At 43.9% G+C, this 17,002-nt stretch overlaps 1 protein-coding gene across 1 annotated transcript in view; it reads right to left on the minus strand.

Moving 5' to 3' along the window:
- slc4a3 (solute carrier family 4 member 3) overlaps positions 1-17,002 on the minus strand; it is a 102,467-nt gene that overhangs the window by 7,754 nt on the left and 77,711 nt on the right. Inside the window, exons 10-20 of the mRNA XM_023981376.2 lie at positions 16,535-16,715; positions 14,620-14,728; positions 12,688-12,872; positions 12,270-12,498; positions 11,929-12,144; positions 11,392-11,540; positions 10,919-11,113; positions 10,636-10,839; positions 10,312-10,401; positions 8,449-8,615; positions 5,961-6,214 (exon numbers count right to left, since the gene is read on the minus strand). Coding sequence (XP_023837144.1) covers positions 5,961-6,214; positions 8,449-8,615; positions 10,312-10,401; positions 10,636-10,839; positions 10,919-11,113; positions 11,392-11,540; positions 11,929-12,144; positions 12,270-12,498; positions 12,688-12,872; positions 14,620-14,728; positions 16,535-16,715 — 1,979 coding nt within the window. The remainder of the gene's footprint in view (positions 1-5,960; positions 6,215-8,448; positions 8,616-10,311; positions 10,402-10,635; positions 10,840-10,918; positions 11,114-11,391; positions 11,541-11,928; positions 12,145-12,269; positions 12,499-12,687; positions 12,873-14,619; positions 14,729-16,534; positions 16,716-17,002) is intronic.

The raw sequence follows: 17,002 nt of genomic DNA on the forward strand, positions 1-17,002 counted from the left end.
TCCGGACCTACGCATTGCAACAGTCATACTCTGGATCTACTTTTGTCCCTTGGAATAAATATTGTGGCTCTAAACGTTTTTCCTCATAATCCTGGACTTTCAACCAATATCTTATTATGTTTGCAATCGCAACAAATAATCTAATCAGACCCCAACCAAGGATTATCAGAAGCTGTGCTATAAATTCTCGGACAACCAAAGGATTCCTAGATGCCCTTCCAGACTCCCTCCACCTACCCAAAGATGTAGAGTAAAAAAATCTGTTAACTTCTTTGGGACTGGGGGGCAGTATTGAGTAGCTTGGATGAATAAGGTGCCCAGAGTAAACTGCCTGCTACTCAGGACCAGTTGCTAATATATGCATATAATTAGTAGATTTGGATAGAAAACACTCTGAAGTTTCTAAAACKGTTTGAATGATGTCTGTGAGTGTAACAGAACTCATATGGCAGGCAAAAACCTGAGAAAAAATCCAACCAGGAAGTGGGAAATCTGAGGTTTGTAGTTTTTCAACTCTTTGCCTATTGAATATACAGTGTCTATGGGGTCATATTGCACTTCCTAAGGCTTCCACTAGATGTCAACAGTATTTAGAACCTTGTTTGATGCTTCTACTGTGAAGGAGAGGGGATTGAGGGCTCTTTGAGTCAGGGGTCTGGCAGAGTGCCATGAGCTGGTCACGCGCGCGACCTGTGTTCCATTGCATTTCTACAGACAAAGGAATTCTCCGKTTGGAACATTATTGAATATTTATGATAAAAACATCCTAAAGATTGATTCTATATTTCGTTTGACATGTTTCTACGAACTGTAATATGACTTTTCGTCTGAACATTTGCCTGGACCTGCCCGCGCCTCGTGAGTTTGGATTGTGTACTAAATGCGTGAACAAAAAGGAGGTATTTGGACATAAATTATGGACTTTATCGAACAAATCAAACATTTATTGTGGAACTGCGATTCCTGGGAGTGCCTTTTTGAAATCTGACACGTTGGCTGGATTCACAACAAGTGTAGCTTTAATTTGGTGTATTGCATGTGTGATTTCATGAAAGTTACATTTTTATAGTAATTTATTTGAATTTGGCGCTCTGCATTTTCAGCGTCCCACATATCCCAGAGAGGGTAACCACCTAACTTAAATTTAACCTTGTCTATTACCGTAGATGCAGTCACACCTTTTAAAAACCCAAAACATTTGTCACAAGAAATTAGCTCCCTGGTATAAAGAAAATACCCGAACCCTGAAGCAAGCTTCCTCGGACAGGGCCACAGTGTCTCCTGACCCCTCCTGTCTCAGCCTCCAGTTTTTATGCTGCCATAGTTTATGTGTCGGGGGCTAGGGTCAGTCTGGTGTATCTGGAGTATTTCTCCTGTCTTATMCGGTGTCCTGTGTGAATTTAAGTATGCTCTCTCTAATTCTMTTTTTTCTCTCTCTCTCGTAGGACCTGAGCCCTAGGACCATGCCTCAGGACTACCTGGCCTGATGACTCCTTGCTGCCCCCAGTCCACCTGGTCATGCTGCTGCTCCAGTTTCAACTGTTCTGCCTGCGGCTATGGAACCCAGATATGTTCACCGGACGTGCTACCTTGTCTCAGACCTGCTGTTATCAACTCTCTAGAGACAGCAGGAGCGGTAGAGATACTCTGAATGATTGGCTAAGAAAAGCCAACTGACATTTTCTCCTGAGGTGCTAAACCTGTTGCACCCTCTACAACCACTGTGACTATTATTATTTGACCCTGCTGGTCATCTATGAACATTTGAACATCTTGGCCATGTTCTGTTATAATCTCCACCCGGCACAGCCAGAAGAGTACTGGCCACCCCTCATAGTCTGGTTCCTCTAGGTTTCTTCCTAGGTTCTGGCCTTCTAGGGAGTTTTTCCAAGCCACCAAGCTTCACCACTGCATTGCTTGCTGTTTGTTTTTTTTGGCTGGGATTCTGGACAGGACTTTGTGACATCAGCTGATGTAAGAAGGGCTTTAAAAATAAATTTGATTCCAGAAAATTGGAATGGAAATGGCGCTCCACCAAACTGGAAGACTTCCGACTATCTTGGAAATACAGTACCATGCAATATCGTAGAGCCTTCACTGCTGCACGGTTAGCATATTTTTCCAACCTAATTGAGAAGAATAAAAACAATCAAAAGCATTTTTTTATACTGTTGCAAAGCTAACTAAAAAGCAGCATTCCCCAAGAGAGGATGGCCTTCACTTCAGCAGTGATGAATTCATGAACTTCTTTGATGAAAAGATCATGATGAAAGCAAATTACACTCCTCTTTGAATCTGCATATTTCCCAAAAATTCAGTTGTCCAGAGTCTGCACAGAACTGCCAGGACCTAGGATCAATGGAGACACTCAAGTTTTTTAATCCTGTATCTCTTGACACATTCACAAATATAGTCATGGCCTCTAAACCTTCCAGCTGCCTAATGGATCCTATTCCAACTAAACTACTGAAAGAGCTACTTCCTGTGCTTTGGCCCTCCTATGTTGAACATAATAAACGTCTCCCTATCCTCCGGATGTGTACCAAACTCACTAAAAGTGGCAGTAATAAAGACTCTCCTGAAAAAGCCAAACCCCCCAATCCTCTCAAAAATGTTAGAAAAAGCTACTGCCGTCCTGAAGACAAATAATGTATACGAAACGCTCCAGTCTGGTTTGAGACTGCACTCGTGAAAGTGGTAAATTACCTTTTAATGGCGTCAGACCAAGGCTCTGCATCTGTCCTTGTGCTCCTAGACCTTAGTTCAGCTTTTGACACCATCGGGCACAACATTCTTTTGGAGAGATTGGAAACCCTAATTGGTCTACACCAGGTATTCCCAAACTGGGGTAATGCCGTCGGGGGTACGCCAAATAAATATATATATATTTTTGTGGAGGACTTAATTCTTCCTGCTGCCGAGGATATGGTTGGGACAATGCTGAGGTAAAAGGCCAACAAAAACTATACAGACAATATCTTCATCAAACAACGCTGTTTCACGACGCATCAGTGACATGGCAGGAGATGYTTTGAAACAATTACTGCTTTGCATATAAGCCAGTGAATGCTATGCATTACAGCTGGATGAGTCAACAGACGTGGTGGGCCTGGCACAGCTCCTGGTATATGTCCGTTACGTTTATGGGGGGTCAATTAAGGAAGACATCCTCTTCTGCAAACCACTGGAAACTTTGGTGGTCAATATGTGTTGGTACTGATGGCACAAAAGCCATGACAAAAGCCATGACAGGGAGAAATAGTGGAGTGGTAATGCGCGTGCAAGCAGTTGCTCCCGATGCAACTTGGGTACACTGCAGCATCCACCGAGAGGCTCTTGCTGCCAAGGGAATGCTTGACAGCTTGAAATACGTTTTGGACACTACAGTGAAAATCGTTCACTTTGCTAAAGCAAGGCCTGTGAACTCTCGTGTATTTTCTGCACTACGCAATGATATGGGCAGCGACCATGTAACGCTTTTACAACATACTGTGCTGGTTATCAAGAGGCAAAGTATTGACACTGTTTTTATTTATTTATTAAGAGACGAGCTTAAAGTTTTCTAATAATTTTCACTTGTCTGACCGCTTGCATGATGACGTGTTTCTCACACAACTGGCCTATCTGGGTGATGTTTTTTCTCACCTGAATGATCTGAATCTAGGATTACAGGGACTCTCTGCAACTATATTCAATGTGCGGAACAAAATTGAGGCTATGATTAAGAAGTTGGAGGTCTTCTCTGTCTGCATTAACAAGGACMACACACAGGTCTTTCCATCGTTGTATGTTTTTTTGTGTGCAAATGAACCCAAGCTTACGGCCAATGTCAAATGTGATATAGCGAAGCACCTGAGTGAGTTGTGTTCACAATTACGCAGGTACTTTCCCAACTCGGATGACACAAACAACTGGATTCGTTATCCCTTTCATATCCTGCCTCCAGTCCACTTACCGATATCTGAACAAGAGAGCCTCATCGAAATTGCAACAAGCTGTTCTGTGAAAAATTGAACTGAATCAGAAGCCACTGCCAGATTTCTGGATTGGACTGCRCTCAGAGTATCCTGCCTTGGCAAATCGTGCTTAAGACACTGATGCCCTTTGCAACCACATACCTATGTGAGACCGGATTCTCGGCCCTCACTAGCATGAAAACTAAATACAGGCACAGACTGTGTGTGGAAAAAGACTGAGACTCTCCAATACAACTCAACATTGCAGAGTTATGTGTCTCATTAACCTGTGGTGAGTTATTCACCATTTTTTATGAACAAATAAGGTTTTATATGTAAGATGTCTAAGTAAAGAGCAAAATTATTGATTATTATTATATTATTATTTGTGGCCTGGTCCCTAAGAGCTCTTTGTCACTTCCTGCGAGCCAGGTTGTGACAAACTCACACTCATTTTTATGTTTAATAAATGTATCGTAAAAACAGCTGGAGGCTGGGCTTTCTCCTATAGAGCTACATGTTAATTGAATGGTCTGCCTATCCATGTGAGAGACACAGACTTGGTCTCGACCATTGTCTTTACTGAAGACTCATCTCTTCAGTAGGTCCTATGATTGAGTTTAGTCTGACCAAGGGGTGCGAAGGTGAACGGCAATGTTCTGGAGTGACGAACCGCCCTTGCTGTCTCTGCCTGGCCGGCTCCCCTTTCTCCACTGGGATTCTCTCCCTCTGACCCTATTAGGGGCTAAGTCACTGGCTTACTAGTGGTTTTCCATGCCGTCCCTAGGAGGAGTGTGTCATGTCGTGCAACGCTTTTTTTTCCCGCTATACTCGACTTGAGTGGGTTGAGTCACTGACGTGATCATCCTGTCTGGTTTTGCAGCCCCTCTGGTTTGTGCGGTGGAGAAGATCTTAGTGGGCTATACTCAGCCTTGTCTCAGGGTAGTAAGTTGGTGGTCTATTGATATCCCTCTAGTGGTGTGGGACTGTGCTTTGGCTAAGTGGGTAGGGTTATATCCTGCCTGGTTGGACCTGTCTGGGGGTATCGTCGGACAGGGCCACAGTGTGTGCCCCCCCCCCCCCCCGTCTTAGCCTTCAGTATCTAATAGTCTATGTGCTGGGAGGCAAGGGTCAGTCTGTCCTACCTCGTGAATTTATCCTGTCTTATCTGGTGTCCTGTGTGAACTTAAGTATGCTCTCTCTAATTCTCACATCTCTCTATCTGTCTCTCTGTCAGAGGACCTGAGCCCTAGGACCATGCCTCAGGACTACCTGGCCTGATGACTCATGGCTGTCCCCAGTCCACCTGGTTGTGCTGCTGAACCAGTTTTTGCTGTTTTGCCTGTGGCTATGGAACCCTAATCTGTTCACCAGACGTGCTACCTTGTGGTGCTGCTGCTCCAATTTCAACTGTTCTGCCTGCGACTATGGAATTCTGACCTGTTCACCGGACGTGCTATCTTGTCCCAGACCTGCTATTTTCGACCCTCTCTCTCTCGTTCTCTCCCCCCCCCCCCCTCTCTCTCTCTACCGCACCTGCTGTCTCGACCTCTGAATGCTTGGCTATGAAAAGCCAACTGACATTTAGTTCTGAGGTGCTGACCTGTTGCACCCTCTACAACCACTGTGATTATTATTTGACCCTACTGGTCATTTATGAACATCTTGAAAAACGATCTGGCCTTAATGGCCATGTACTCTTATAATCTCCACCCGGCACAGCCAGAAGAGGACTAGCCACCCCTCAGTGCCTGGTTCCTCTCTAGGTTTCTTCCTAGGTTCCTGCCTTCATAGGGAGTTTTTCATAGCCACGGTGCCTCTACATTTGCATTGCTTGCTGTTTGAGGTTTTAGGCTGGGTTTCTGTATAAGCACTTTGTGACATCTGCTGATGTAAAAAGGGCTTTATAAGCACATTTTAATAGATTTTTATCAATGACACCTTCCTTCACATCACACCAGGGCCTACATCCAATCCTTTCCAGAAAAACAGCATCCTCCTCACCCACGAGCACGGCAACTACCAGGCCCGTCACCCGCTGCTCCTTCACCTCCTGGATCATAGGCTTCTCGCCAGGCGCCGTGGCCTTGCTCATGACAGTAAGGGCGTTGACATGCGTGACAGAGCGCACAGTGGTGGCTGTGAGCCAGGGCAGGCCTAACAGAGGGCACATGGCACCCAGCGTGACAATGAGCAGCAGGTCCAGGTGGAAGCCCGATCCCTTGACCAGGCGACGCTCCTTCTTGCTGACGATTAGTCTAGGATGGAAGGATGGGGGGAGAGTAAAGAGAGGGGGGGTAAGGAATGGGTAAGGCAGGTGTAAATCACACACACCTGTACACATACATTCACACATGCATCCACATGCATGTTTACACATACATGCATAAACACATATGTGCAAAATCACATGTATGTTCACACACACAAGTAAACACCCAGCACATGTATGCAGCTCAGGTCACCACATTTAGAAACAAGCACTATTTTCATGTTCTTATTTGTTTAGTATTGTGCCTGTGATATAAAGTCAGTAATCTTCACTCTACTCCAATGTGATTGGTAAATGCCAGAGAAGGAACAGATGTCAGTTGGTTAATCATTATGGCCTGCAGCCAATTGATAGTTGACATTGTTGAACTTGCAGTACCTCCAACTCTGTTTATAGATTCGCTCCACAACATCATCCTACCTATAACTGATTTCTCGATAGCAACCCCTACACTGATATCACCATGGTTACCCAACTAGCACGTATGAGACAACATATATCCTCATCGCCCAGACGGCATCCCTAGCCGTGTCCTCAGAGCATGCGCAGACCAGCTGGCTGGTGTGTTTACGGACGTATTCAATCTCACCCTATCCCAGTCTGCTGTCCCCACATGCTTCAAGATGGCCACCATTGGTTCTGTAACTGAACTAAATTATTATCGCCCCGTAGCACCGACTTCTGTCATCATGAAGTGCTTTGAGAGGCTGGTCAAGGATCATATCACCTCCACCTTACCTGTCACCCTAGAACCACTCCAATGTGCTTACCACCCCAATAGGTCCACAGACGTAACACTGCCATAACACTGCACACTGCCCTATCCCATATGGAATAAGAGGAATACCTATGTAAGAATGCTGTTCATTGACTATAGCTCAGCATTCAACACCATAGTACCCTCCAAGCTCATCATTAAGCTAGAGGCTCTGGGTCTCAACCCCGCCCTGTGAAATTAGGTCCTGGACTTCCTAACGGGCCGCCCCCAGGTGGTGAAGGTAGGAAACAACATCTCCACTTCGTTGATCCTCAACACTGGGGCCCCACAAGAGTGTGTGCTCAGCCCCCTCCTGTACTCCCAGTTCACTCATGACTGCGTGGCCATGCACGCCTCCAACTCAATCCTCAAGTTTGCAGATGACACACTAGTAGTAGGTTTGATTACCAACAATGACGAGACAGCCTACAAGGAGGAGGTTAGAGCACAAGGAGTGTGGTGTCAGCAAAACAACCTCTCACTCAACGTCAACAAAACAAAGGAGATGACCATGGACTTCAGGAAACTTCAGAGGGAGCACCCCCCTATCCACATCGACGGGACAGCAGTGGAGAAGGTGGAAAGTTTTAAGTTCTTCGGCGTACACATCACTGACAAACTGAAATGGTCCAACCACACAGACAGTGTGGTGAAGGTACAACAGTGCCTTTTCAACCTCAGGAGGCTGAAGAAATTCGGCTTGTCACCAAAAGCACTCACAAACTTCTACAGATGCACAATCGAGAGCATCCTGTCGGGCTGTATCACCGCCTGGTACGGCAACTGCACCGCCCACAACCGCAAGGCTCTCCAGAGGGTGGTGCGGTCTGCACAACGCATCCACCAGGGGCAAACTACCTGCACTCCAGGACACCTACAGCACCTGATGTTACAGGAAGGCCAAAAAGATCATCAAGGATAACAACCACCCGAGCCACTGCCTGTTCACCCCTTTACCATCAAGAAGGCGAGGTCAGTACAGGTGCATCAAAGCTGGGACCGAGAGACTGAAAAACAGCCATCACTAACACAGAGGCTGCTGCCTACATACAGACTTGAAATCATTGGCCACTTTAATAAATGGATCACTAGTCACTTTAATAATGTTTACATATCTTGCATTACTCATCTTATTTGTATATACTGTATTTTATACAATCTATTGCATCTTACCTATGCCACTCTGTCTTTGCTCATCCATTTATATATATTCTTCTTCCTTTACTTAGATCAGTGTGTATTAGGTAGTTGTTGTGGAACTGTTAGATTACATGTTAGTCGGAACAAGAAGCACAAGCATTTCGCTACACTCGCAATAACATCTGCTAATCATGTGTATGTGACCAATAACATTTTATTTTATTTTATCTAGACTAACAAATGTGACTGGCATAACCATGGTAATTGACCCTCTCTTCACTTCTAAAGTGACACATGTTACCATAGCAACAGGCAGCACTTACGAGGTGATCTGTGTCTCCATGAAGATGAGGATGAAGACAAGGAGGGCGGGCACCACCGACGCCCCCATCATCCACAAGGGAAAGGGCTTCTTGTCACCGAATGGACTGATCAACCAGCCCCGCTTGTCAGGAGACGTGACCGAGAAACCAGACGGTACATTCAGCTTCTGTAAAATCACAGGCAACAGAAACAAGAAAAAAAAATGTTAACGAGTAAGAACAGGAGAGTTTGTTGTGAGTGACTTTGTTTAAATGTTCAATGTGTATCAGGGATGTAGTTATCAGGGATGTAGTGGAGCCTTTAGATATGTGACTCGTTTCAGGAAACTAGGCGTATGTCGCGCGTTACTACTTCACAGGTGAGCCATTTGAACGTAAAATTTTGGGGGGCAGAAATGCCTTCTGGAACATGCAAACTTTCATGTGCATTAATAACGAACTTATAAGCCATTTGTAAATACGAATACAATTGTTAAATTATGAGCCTAATTGGTTTAGCCAGGGAAAAAGTCAGCAACCTTCCTGCTAGCCATGATTGGCTGAGATAATGAGTGGGATGGACATCCTGAGAGATGTTTTCGGATTGGTCTGCCAAGTAGCACGCTTCTGTCTATAACACGAGCTGGTCAGTATGTGTAGGTAATCCTTTCTAACCCTGCTTTTTTGAAAGATATCACGTAGTAGAACTGCATAAGGGTTGCTCTCCACTTTCTGTTTGGAGGACCGAGTTTTGAAAATCAGTGGAATTAGACTATGATAGCTAAGGAGACGGAGAAAATTCTGACGTTTGATTGCAAATATGTAGACGGAGTCGAAAAGAGAACACACTGGTGTGTAAAAAACCTGCCTCCAGATTACATCTTCAAACTAAGGGAAACCATGGCATCCGTGACAGAGATGGTGAAGCGTCCATCTATGTATATGGTAAGATAGTCTAGGTAGCTACATTTTCAGATAATTTACATTTTCAGATTTTCTAATTTTGTCAGAAAGTCATTTTCATTTCAAGTTAAAGTCTATGTTAGCTAGCCAGCTAACGTTAGCTGGCTGGCTAACGTTACATGTATGATCGGTGTAGAAATATTATTCATATCTCAGAGCCATTTACATTGCTAATAATAGCCTAATGTTAGCTAGCTAACATTGATCCTGGTTGGTTAGCTACCTGCAGATTCATGCAGGGTAGTAACGTTATGAGTTGGGATTATGGTTCATTGTTTAGCTAGCAGGCTACATGTCTAAACAAAATACTCCAGTATGCAAGTAACCATTTAAATAGAATGTTCATGATGTCACTGTGACAACTGTCGATAGACATAGCTGGTAAATTCGCTCTGGCTATCTCCTAGGGCAGAACGYTCGAATCAACCCTTCACCTGGGCCAGAGCGTCCAGTGTGCGATCTGAACGCTCCGAGAGCAAAACGCTTTGAATTTACAAATAGACGATCTGACAGCACTATGAGTTTACGAACGCACTCCAGATTAAATTTACGAACAGACCCGTAGTATAAACCAGCCTTTAGTCTTGAAATCTTTGGTTGTTTAGTACATGGCCTCACATAGATGGGTGGGGCTAAAGCTTAAGAGGGTGTGAACGATGCCGAATGGGTGTAGACAAAGAAGAGCTCTCCAGTAGGTGTACCAAATCATTCAAGGGCCATTTTATCAACTTTCAAAGCAGAATTACTTTCCCATTGTTCCTCAACTGCAGTGTATGCTATACYATTTTATAGCTCTAATTCATAAATCTCAAATTTTATCCAATGTAAAAAACACAATTTCAAATTTTGCAACTTAAGACCGAATCAGGCCGGTCGGTCACATATACAGATGTAGGTGTTGGCAATGGCAGTTATGGTTACCTGGGTGTACGTGTCGGGGATGGAGTAACTCAACAGTACAGAGAAGAGGATGGAGATGGGGATGCCAAAGTCTCCGATGATTCTTCTGGCCTGGGATCACATGATAAAACAGAACACTCTCCAGATCATAGGGTCACTAGTATAGATTATACTGTATACTGTCGGTGTAAAATAGGAAGCCTATATTCATTCTGCATTTTGTGATAACATTGTTATTGTTATTAGTAAGGGAGAAACACTTGGACCAAAACCTATACGTTTGATTGAAATGAGCCCAGAGGAAACAAATGAGGGGTTTCTGAGAAAATGGCTGCCATAGGTTACCTTCCCGCCCAGGAAGCGACTATTGCGCAATTTCCTGAGGAAGAAGGCCACAAAGAAGGTGCCAAGCATAAGGACGAGAGACAGCAAGGCTGTGTTGGGTTGGTTTAGGACCGGGCCCCCGGGGTCTGTGGGGTTGATGAAGTCCATACCGGGCAGGCTGAGAGCAGGCGGGTAGCTTCTCATCAAAGGATGCTCCTGGAATACCTGGAAGAAGGAAAAAGGCTAAATACCACATCTGATGTATCAGACTGTCCTCATGTAAAACATTGCCCATTGGTTTTACCTTGATGAGCTTCGAGAAGGTCTCATAGATGAAGATGAGTGAGATGAGGAAGGCGAAGATCTCCTGGGTGAAGGGTGAGATGTATTTGACCAAGAAGCTGCCCTCGGCCGCTACTATCAACAGCACTATGAAGACGAGCCAGAAGCCGATCCACACACGGCCAGTCAGGTACTCAAAGCCCTGGGCCTGGCAGAACTGAGGGTGGAAGAGGGAGGGAGAGACGGAGAGATAGGGAGGAAGGGAGAAAGAGAGGTAGAAAGGGAGTGAGAATGGAAGAGTGAAATAGATATTTAATAGGCTCCGAACCGGGGGCAAATGGGGTTTCAAATGGGCTGTGCAACATGAAGTAGCCTATTAGATACACATATCTAACACTCTTAAGACCTCTTTTTAAAATGCTTTTAATTATCATGATTTTCGGATGATTTCTTGTCCACCATCGCCCTGCTGTAAATGTGTTTATTTTCAGGCACCTTGTAGAAAGCCTCCTCAAACACCAGCAGCGGACCTGAGAATCCGATGATGAGCAGGGGCTGTCCGGCCAACAGCGAGAACAGCACCCCCAGGGTCGCCGTGGAGATGATAAGCTCAGACACTCCCATCATGCCCTCTGTTTTCTCTCCTGTTAATTGGAAAGGTGGAAGGATATTGACTGAGCTGTAGTTTTTAAACTTCCTTTATGTATCTTCTCATTCAGTAACAGCTACTCTCTAGTTAATGAGAACACTATTGAATATTGTACAATATTAGTGAACTAATCAGTATCTAAAACCTACAGTGACATCTAGAGGTAAAAGTAAATTGTGAAAAACAGCTAGCTATGTCGTCGCAAACGTTTTTGGCAATGGAGTGTTATAYCAAGCTAGCTGGTTATTTAGTTAGCTAGCACTTTATGGAGTACACATCCTGTTAGGACAGCTAGCAAACATTTCATTGTTTGTTCTGAAAAGTCGTTGAATCACATTCTTGAGGTAGAAGGAAAACAAATATGTGCCGCAAAGCTCTCTTACCCAGCAGTCCTCCGAAGGTGATGGTGGGCGAGAGGGCTGCGAAGTAGATGAAGATGATGGCGGCAATGCACTGTGAGTCCAAGGCATCCTTGATGTCACTGGCGTAGCGTGGGTAGCGTCGCCTGATGTCATGGATGAGGCCTCCGAAGGGGATGCCYGACCGCTTCATGGGGTCCACCTCCTGGTCCTCCTCTTCCTGCTCGTCCTGGCTCACCTCTGCAGTGCAGTGAAACAGGCAGACAAACGGTTACACATACAGTAAGCCTGTGTTTTTCAATATACTCCTGGGGAACTCCAAAGGGCTGCAAACAAAATAAAGAAATAAATACAATTATGATCACCTTTGGTCTCCTGGTCTGTCCCGGGGGTGGCATGGGTCAGGCACTTCTTAATGTTCTCTCTCTCCTTCCTCTTGCGCAGCATCTGCTTCTGGAAGGAGGCTACCGTCTTTAGCAGGTCCTTGCCCTCCACGTCCGACGGGGGGATAACGATGCTGCAGTCCAGGAACTCATTGATGCCGTTCAGCAGGTCCTGCCGGTCGTCCGCGAAGTAAGCCACCTCGTGGAAGTTCTGGGGATGTTTTGAAGAGATGAGCAATGGTCTACAAGACCTCACTGACCCAGACTAAGCCTCAATTCTTTCCAGGACTTTTAATCTGTCTGGGAAACCAGACTTAAATGTTTGTACTATTTGTACCATTTACAGCTGAGAGGAATTGTGGGAAAAGTTCTGTGCCATGTTTTTTTCCAGGTCAGCTACCTTGTCAGACATCAGGGTGGAGAAGGAACGTCCGATCTCGTGATAGTCCATGTTGGACTGAGCGGGGCCGAGCAGGGCAAAGAGGAAACGGACTGGCACCGGCACCTCCAGGACCGACTCCAGCAGCACCGCCTCACTCAGCCTGATGAAGGCCATGGCCGGCTGCTCCAAGAACTCCACACACCCTGAGGAATGACACACAGTTGAGGATCTTTGGAAACAATGCTAATGCTAATAGGTAAGGGGTAATTGGTGAGGGCTAAGGAAGGCAAGCTAGGCTAATAATGCAGCCAATGGGTGTTTCCAGGGCAAGCCATTTTGCCTGAGAAATTGCACCACACATCTGCTATTACTGTCAGTGGAGAGGTGAGTTGTGCCAATTAGAAATTAAATCATTGCTAACAATTGGTACACACCGCCTTAAGGCTGAMATTTGAACGTACAGACAATACACAGGCAAATGTAGCTCTGAAAATAAATGTACAGTACATCCAAATGCATGWTTCACACACACATACAGTACCAGTAAAACGTTTGTACACACCTATTCATTCAACGGTTTTCCTTMATTTTTTACTATTTTCTACATTGTAGAATAATAGTGAAGACATCAAAACTATGAAATAATACATATGGAATCATGTATTAAACCAAAARAGTGTTAAAMACATCAAAATACATTTGAGATTCTTCAAAGTAGTCACCCTTTGCCTTGATGACAGCTTTGCACACTTTTGGCATTCTCTCAACCAGCTTCACATGGAATGCTTTTCCAACAGTCTCTTGAAGGAGTTCCCACATATGCTGAGCACTTGTTGACTGCTTTTCCTCCCACTAAGCGCAAACCAGATGGGATGGCGTATCTCTGCAGAATGCTTTAGTAGTCATGCTGGTTAAGTGTGCTTTGAATTCTAAATAAATCACTGACACTGTCAACAGCAAAGCACCCCCACACCATCACACCTTCTCCTCCATGCTTCACAGTGGGAACCACACATGCGGAGATCATCAGTTCACCTACTCTGCATCTCACAAAAACACGGTGGTTGGAACCAAAAATCTCACATTTGGACTCATCAGACCAAAGGACAGACTTCCACCGGTCCAATATCCATTGCTCATGTTTCTTGGCCCAAGCAAGTATCTTCTTCTTATTGGTGTCCTTTAGTAGTGTTTTCTTTGCAGCAATTCGACCATGAGGGCCTGAATCACGCAGTCTCCTCTGAACAGTTGATGTTGAGATGTGTCTGTTTATCGAACTCCGTGATTTATTTGGGCTGCAATTTCCGAGGTGACCTTATCCTCTGCAGCAGAGGTAACTCTGGGTCTTTTCTGCGGCAGTCCTCATGAGAGCCAGTTTCATCATAACGCTTGATGGTTTTTGCGACTGCACTTGAAGAAACTTTTAAAGTTCTTGACATTTTCCGGATTGACTGACCTTCATTTCTTAAAGTAATGATGTATTGTCGTTTCTCTTTGCTTATTTGAGCTGTTCTTGCTATAATATGGACTTTTTTAACATAAYATGGTATTTTAACAAATAGGCCTATCTTCTGTATACCACCCAMCCCTACCTTGTCACAACACAACCAATTGGCTCAAATGCATTAAGAAGGAAAGAAATTACACAAATTAAGTTTTAACAAGGTACACCTGTTAATTGAAATACATTACAGGTGACTACCTCATGAAACTGGTTGAGATAATGCCAAGAGTGTACAAAGCTGTCATCAAGGCAAAGGGTGGCTACTATGAAGAATATAAAATATATATTTTTAGTTACTACATGATTCCATATCTGTTATTTAATTGTTTTGATGTCTTCACTATTATTCTACAATGTATAAAATAGTAAAAATAATGAAAAACCCTGTAATGAGTAGGTGTGTCCAGACTTTTGACTGGTACTGTATATATACTCCTTGGGCTTACCCACTAAGACCACGGTTGCTTCGGCGTCCTTGGGAATCTTGGCTAAGAGTTTTGTGTGTTTGGTAACCTGATGGTCGTGAGCCGTCGGCAGGGCGGGGTGATGTGATTTCTGAAGTCACAAACCAGAAAAATGTTAACAGGTGAAGCGTAAACATAAGGATGTATTTCATGCTAAGCCTGTGTAAGGCCTGTGCTAAACAAAAGCTTTGCCAGACAGTCACAGAACATCCACAGGCTCTCTCCTTGGCATTAGTTGATCCAAACCCTACATTTTACAGACTGTTATGAACTTCGAACAGTCGTACAGTGTCTATCTGACATTCATCTGCAGACACAAATCAACACAACGCCAGTGACAAAAGTACGAAATGGTAAAATCACTTTCAAATATTTTAATACGACTGGAGTTTCAGATTTTTATGAGCTGTTTTAAATTTGCCAAAGTTTCAAGCCATGGGGAACATTAAAGTTTCACAGTTAATGCATCAAGARGTTTTAACAAGGAGCACCTGTAAGCTGACTAAGAACATCATTCATCTCATGTGGGTGGAGTGGCTAATGGGAATTTTTTTGTTGTCTCTGATTCCAAGCAATATCTGTGTTTTTCTGTTTCCCACTGTGGCTGCATTACTGAACTCGACGCATATCTCAGATTTGTTTGTACACTCTAATATACACTGAGTGTACAAAACATTAGGAACGCCTTCCTAATTTTGAGTTGCACCCCTTTTGCCCTCAGAACAGCCTCAATTCATCAGAGCATGGACTCTATATAGTGTCCAAAGCACTCCACAGGGATGCTGGCCTATGTWGACTCCACAGTTGTGGCAAGTTGGCTGGATTTCCTTTGGGTGGTGGACCATGTTTTATACACAATGGAAACTGCTGAGTGTGAAAAACCACACATACACAATCMATGTCTCAGTTGTCTCAAGCATTACAAATCCTTCTTTAACCTGTCTCCTCCCCTTCATCTACACTGATTGAAGTGTATTTAACAAGTTACATCAAAAAGGGATCATAGCTTTCACCTGGATTCACCTGGTCAGTCTATGTCWTGGAAATAGTAGGTGTTCCTAATGTTTTGTACACTCAGTGTGTGTGATATACAGTACTATACAATGGAGAAAAAAATTGAATATGACATACAGTATTGTATTTCCATTTCAAGGTGGAATTTTAGCAATATCTCTGTGCCTCAGAACTTGAAATCATCTACTCAGACCATTCTTTGTTTGTTTTCAAAGGAATTGGACAAGGCCATTGAGCCAAGAAGAGGTGTATATGTCCATCTGAATAAATATTCAGRCTTGTAACTAAGACACAAAGACGCAGACACAAATATCCAAAAGGCTAACAGTATCGGACCAAAAGCTTTAAAGACCCAGCGCACTCTTAAAATTGGATTTTCCTCTTTTATATAWACTGTACTTCCACACTATGAGGTTGTAATAATAATGTGAAATTGTGAAAATTATGATAATATCCTGTTAGTGTAAGAGCTGAAACGACCGCCTGAAATTTCAGCCTGTTTTGGTGGGATGGAGTTTTAGCCTGCCTGGTAACATCACCAGGCAGTAAATGAGTTAATAGACTAATAAGAGAATTCCAAACCTCTCTGCAAATAACAGCTGCTTGTTTTCAGTTTTCCACTCTCCACTCATACCACTCCCAGACAGTCCTAGAGAAATGTTGCTTGAAAAATGTCTCTTTGCTGAGAAGCTATTCTTGTTTCTTTTCGAAAATTAATTTAAAAAAAAATCACAGTAAGGTACTTAATTTTTACCCAGAAATCATTTGATATTGAGATAAAAAACGGTTGTATTGGGCCTTTAAACATACATCTCCACTCCAGCCTATAGATGTGCACAAGACTAAACAAAAAAACAACACTYATAAACAAGCTCACAAACACCTCTTTGTCGTGGTCTGGTGCTTTGTTGTCATGGTGGTGGTGGTGGACCGCTGCATGGTCTTCGGCCACAAGGGGCAGCGCAGTGTTGGGAACGTGGTTGTGGTTGCGGTGGAAGCTGCCTTGAAGGCTGTTACTAGAGTGGTTGCGATGGAAGAGGCCCTCCTTTTCGTCGTTGGGGTGGCTGGAAGCAGGARATACAGGAGGTTGTATTACAGTAGGGAGTTGCCATGCAATAAGACTGGAACTTCATGCAGGTTGCTATACAATATAAAGTGGTTATTATGCACTGCGATGTTAGAATGTATTGCGTCCATTCAAGAAGTGGATGATAGTTATTAATGGAGTCAGTATCAAAATAAACAAATCCTCCATATCCTCTACATACTGTCTAACGACTCTTTTTAAGGATATGTTATAAAGACTCTTATTAAGGATATGTTATGAAGACTCTTATTAAGGATATGTTAT

The sequence above is a fragment of the Salvelinus sp. IW2-2015 genome, linkage group LG36 (genome assembly GCF_002910315.2).
Source record: "Salvelinus sp. IW2-2015 linkage group LG36, ASM291031v2, whole genome shotgun sequence".
NCBI lineage: Eukaryota > Metazoa > Chordata > Actinopteri > Salmoniformes > Salmonidae > Salvelinus > Salvelinus sp. IW2-2015.